General features: G+C 48.0%; 1 protein-coding gene across 2 annotated transcripts; it reads right to left on the bottom strand.

The window, feature by feature from the left end:
- Nucleotides 1–2,874: 2,874 nt before the first annotated feature.
- LOC119326249 (probable NADPH:quinone oxidoreductase 2) lies at nt 2,875–3,947 on the bottom strand. Of its 2 annotated transcripts, XM_037599933.1 has the most exons (4): nt 3,770–3,947; nt 3,485–3,676; nt 3,134–3,378; nt 2,875–3,033 (listed from the first exon to the last, which is right to left on the bottom strand). In XM_037599933.1, exons 1-4 carry the CDS (start codon nt 3,873–3,875, stop codon nt 2,944–2,946), a joined length of 633 nt encoding a protein of 210 aa, XP_037455830.1. In that variant the 5' UTR covers nt 3,876–3,947; the 3' UTR covers nt 2,875–2,943. The 2 variants fall into 2 exon arrangements, with proteins under 2 accessions (XP_037455830.1, XP_037455831.1); XM_037599934.1 differs by having other exon boundaries at nt 2,894–3,378; nt 3,770–3,942.
- Between the last annotated feature and the right edge of the window lie 1,029 nt (nt 3,948–4,976).

The raw sequence follows: 4,976 nt of genomic DNA, 5'->3' as shown, positions 1-4,976 counted from the left end.
ATTGACGTCGGCGATGCCTATCCCGCATCCTCGTCGTCGTCGACTCGGCGGTGGAGGCCTTCTTGATCAGGGCCATGTTCGGGACTGGGCTCCGCCGGGCTGGTATTGGGAGATGCTACCTTCTGGGGGACGTAGGTTGGTGAGGAGGCAGCCCGTTGTTGACCCGATCCTTGTTTGGTGGCGATCGCGTGGGCCAGTGACGGTGCCGAGGCTTCCGGACACCACGGAGGTGGTACGTCACCGTGTCAGCGAGGAGGACGAGCACGTCCGTCGCTACATGGTTCACCGCCCACGACGATACCCGTCGGGCGCTACGGTTCTAGCTGTATTAATTAGCGATGCTATATGTATGATAGTATTCGAGGAGTATTCGACCATGTACGGACACAAGAGATGATGTACTTTTGGTTATAATTGGATGCATGCTAATTTGAATACTACTTTATTTTACGATTTGGTTTTGCTTACTGAATGCTCATATTGGAAAAGTACTCCTACTTTGAATGCTAAAATTGAAGAGCACTCTCCATGCAGAAATCTAGGAGCCCCCTCCATCATCCAGGCCGTCGTGGGGGTAACTTCTCCTTTATTCCCGTGTGCTAGACAATTTGTTGTAATAACGCACTCGGGAATGAAAGGAGGAGCTACATACCATCACCGATAGTCAACCCGTGATTAATAATAATGATCTAATTTAGGTTTTTTAGTACATATATTTAATATTTGAATTATGAACTTAGGCCGGAAATGTTGTACTCGGACGATGAAAACCATCCGGGGGAGTGCGACTGGTGCCACGACGACCGAGGTATGTGCGACAGCTTCATTGAGCTGGACGAAGATCGGCGCTTCAGCATTAAGCTCGAGGAGACCTTCGATGTTCATACGGTACGCAACGACGACAATAGTTTTTTTCGTAATTAAGCACGACTTTAACTATTTTAACGTGTATTTTTCATCTTTTCCAATTCGACTAGCTTATCCCATGCTTTGGAAGACGCTATGTCTTGGAGAGGATGGGTTTTGAAGACCATGAAAGTATGGAAACCAAAAAAAATTATCCTAAGTACCCATCAAGGTGTGGATTTTCAAGTAAAGCTGTACAATGCTCAGAGTGTAACCCATTTTGGTTGCAAAAACTGGGAAGCACTTTGAAAGATGTATGGTTTTGATGAGGGTATGCTTGTCACCATGGATCTTGGTGATCCCTACAATCGCGCAAGAGAGACCTTCGATTTTTGTCCTTGTGGATACACCTCCAATTCTTCCCCCATGTGAGCTTAATATAGTTATTAAGTAATTTATATTGTTTATTTTAAAATATTTGACAACTTATTTCCATTGACAGCTTATTTTCATTCTTCAAAGAATGTGCGGAAGATGGTAGACAGAACCTACTACACCGAAGGCTCCGAATTAACTTATCAGGAGAAAAATCATCTGGTCGCATTTTGTACTGATCTTGAGAATTACAATATCTACAATCAAACTCCTCAACATTATGGTCAATACGTGCCACTAGTGCATGTGTTGAACTATGCTAACTACCATGGAGATACCCTGGTAAGATTTTTTACTATGTAGAATAAAAAGACATCCGTGCATCTTTTTGCACACTTCTAAAACTAGTACATCATTGCTAACTACGAAGTTATTACTATGTTTTTCAACAGATAATACCGAATGATTGTGTGCCTCATCTGATGTATACACACGGTAGCCTTCATGTTTTGAACATACAATCAGGTCTTCCTACGAATCTGAACTGTCCATACCGGGTTTCTAAAAGAAGTGGAGACATGACAATCAAATAATGGAAAAAATGTATGGACAGTCGTAAGGAGCTTCTTGGAAGCAACAATCAGCGGAGGGCAAGAATTGGAGACAGGATGATCGCCATTCTTCATAATGGAGAGTTAGGGTCTATATTATTTTATGCTATTTTACCTTAAGGGTGTTTAGGTCATGTTCTACCTGATACTGATGATCATGTGCTAATTAAGAACAATTATGTAGGGTTGGGTTCGATGACTATGAGAATGATGATTGTATGACTTATTATTAATAACGAGTAGAAGTTGTATGATGATGCATGATTAGTAGGACTTGTTATTATATATAATGATGTATGATGCGAGCATGCATGAGTTATTATATCAGCGGGTGAAATGAACATATATAGCAGCAGCGTTTGTAAACCAAGGACGAAGATATAAGAGAGGACACTTCTCTCTATTAGCTAGCTAATAAAAACCTAAAAATAACCCCCAAAACCCCTAAAGCAGCCACTTTTCTAAAAAAGGACCAAAGGCCCCCTGACTGGGCTCGGCGCACAGGGCCACGTGGAGGCACATTGGTCCCGGTTCGTGTTTGAACCGGGACTAATGGGTGAAGGTATTAGTAACCCGGGACTAAAGTCCCTTATGAACTGGGACTATTAGGTGTTTTTCTACTAGTGATTGAAGACGGTATTTCTTTTGAGAGGAGAGTGGACTTGTTTGATGCATGATTGTGGTGTTCTTACACATTTCGACATCAGTGTCTGTCGGTATTCGTTGTGTGAGCCCCTTGAAAGCTCATGTTCAATGTTGAAAGGATGAAGTTATTTTTATAATGTGGTCTATGAAGCCCTAGCTTGCTCAAGATTCAAGTCGGCTCCACTCGCTCGTTTATTTTTTTTCCGCTCGCCTCAGTGCTAGCTCAGAAAAAACGGCTAACGTTTATTATTTGAAAAAGTATGTTAAATTAAAAGATGTTCAGATTTTTTTAATTAAAATACATTTTGGGCGAGGAGAGGGCTCCACGGAGCGAGTGAAGGAGGGCGCTCCATTTTGAGCGGGCATAGTTACTTAACAAAATTACCAAGGGGCAAGATAATAAAAATAGATTTGCATTACTGTGCCACCGGAATGTTCAGTCGCAGATGAAGAATTATTCCAGATATCATGGAGCATCAACCAGTATATGGCTTTCGCATTTGGAGTTTGTGACGATCTGCTCAGTCCATCTAATGAGCAGAGCACCACCGTTCGTCTGAAGAAACAAATTCAGGCATCAGTTCCCCTGTTCAGACAGAGTCTGCACCCTGGAGCCTGAGTGCGAAGGCTTGCAGCGAGAGGAGCATCTTCCTGACCTGCTCCTTGGTCTCCGAGTCGATGAGGTTGCCGTCCGCGTCGAACTTTCTCGGGGGCAGGTGTGCCTTGGTGAAGACCTCCGGCCTGTTGATGAAGTGGATGTCAAGAAACACCCCGACCTGCCGGATGTGGTACTGCGACCGGCTGCCGCCGGAGCCGCCCGACGCGCTCAGCATCGCCGCGGCTCGGTCGGCCCAGCAGTTGGGCGGCCGTGATCCCCAGTCCAGCGCGTTCTTCAGAGGCCCTGGTAGGTAGGGAGGAGAGCCGCAGAAAGCATATATGCAGTTAGAGAATGAAGGAAGGATGGAAGGATTCCGGCGGAGTGGCAGTCAGGAGAATTAATCGGGCACCTGAAATGGAGTAGTTGTACTCGGGCGAGGCGAAGAGGAAGCAATCGGCCGCGCGGACCTTGTCGCGGAACGCCTCGACGGCCGGCGGGAACCGGCCGCCGGCCTCGAGGTCGGTGTTGAGCAGCGGCAGCTCCGAGATGTCGACGTGGTCGATGTGCAGGCCCGGGATGGACTCCCTGCAAATCTCCGCAGCTGGCTTCACACACGCACACGGTGCTCCCAAGTCATCATCAGCCACACAAACAGGCAGTAAATAGGAAGGACACCTTGGCGCAAGGGACTTACCGGCGCGGATGAGGCCGGTGTTGGCCGACGCCCTGCGCAGCGAGCCGGAGATCGCCGCCACCCTCAGGACGGTCTTCGGCGGCGGCCGCGCCGTCGGAGCTGCCATGCGTGATGCAGTCTGGAGCTGAAGAGGGCGGAGAAACAGATGAAACGTTAATCTGGTGCAGTTGTCTTTTCGCTTTTGTGCCGCCTTATCGACAACACTCAACTCACCAACCCTCTGGCATCCAATCCAAACATGGTTGGTACGCCCTCGTCTCTTTCCACGCATAATTCCACACAAATAACTGGAGTGGAAAATGACCAGACTGGTGATAATAATTCGACAATATTTGATCTATCCTCTTGGCACTATCTGGCTTGCAAAGTGGTGGTCACCAGCAACTGCATCTCTACTTAATTTGTGATCTATGGCAGCTATTTGCTGCCATGTTGATATTACACTCACTGTCTGCGCCCGTTCTAGAATTTATTTATTTTCCTCCTCCTTTTTCTGTCATGTGGGGCGCTGCGTACAGGCGCGGGTCGCGCGCCCAGGAGCAGCAGCCGGCGGCCACAGCTGGCGAGGCATGATCGGGGCAAGGAGTCCTGATCCTACGAGTCCTGGAGTAGTTAGTTTTCTAATTTGTTCTGATTCTACGTTGGTTCCTAGAGTCCAGGAGTAGTTAGTTTCCTAGTTTGTTAGAAGCCCATAAGGCCATTATAAATCCTGTAATCTGCACCCTTTGACGCAAGTAAGAAATCATTATCTCCTACCTCTTCCTCTATTTCTAATCTCTTCTCCTGCACCATTGAGCAGTTAGGCAAAAACCCTAGCGCTCCTATCAACCGAGACTACGAACTACGTAGTCGAGGTCCTGCTGTCTTGGGCACCGATGTCCTTGACAACTTGGTATCGGGTTCCAGGCGATCCTCTTCCTCGTCCGCGCTCCATCCGCAGCCCGCCTCCACCCATGCGTCCGCGCCAAGCACACCTCCATCGCCACCATCCTCTGCCGCCTCGGTCACTTCCGGCATGGCAGAACCAACCACCGCTGACCTGGCCAAGATGATCGAGGCCCTGACTGCAACGGCGGCGTCCCTGCAGACGTCCGTCGCCGCACTCCAGAAGGACAAGTCCGCCTCCTCGTCGAGCGCTGACGGAGCCCACGATGGGCAGCACCACAATGATCGACCGCCCCGGTTTCAAAAGATGGACTTCCCCAAG

This window comes from Triticum dicoccoides, chromosome 6B (assembly GCF_002162155.2).
Source record: "Triticum dicoccoides isolate Atlit2015 ecotype Zavitan chromosome 6B, WEW_v2.0, whole genome shotgun sequence".
Classification (NCBI taxonomy): domain Eukaryota; kingdom Viridiplantae; phylum Streptophyta; class Magnoliopsida; order Poales; family Poaceae; genus Triticum; species Triticum dicoccoides.
This window is presented reverse-complemented; position numbering and strand designations above follow the sequence as displayed.

Bases quoted from the DNA above. Each gene is read 5' to 3' on its own strand.
- LOC119326249 (XM_037599933.1), bottom strand. From the start codon at position 3,875: ATGGCAGCTCCGACGGCGCGGCCGCCGCCGAAGACCGTCCTGAGGGTG. The intron at 3,677-3,769 runs GTAAGTCCCTTG...GTGTGAAGCCAG, and splicing joins CACCGGCCTCATCCGCGCCG to CTGCGGAGATTTGCAGGGAG. The intron at 3,034-3,133 runs GTCAGGAAGATG...TTGTTTCTTCAG, and splicing joins ACTCGGAGACCAAGGAGCAG to ACGAACGGTGGTGCTCTGCT.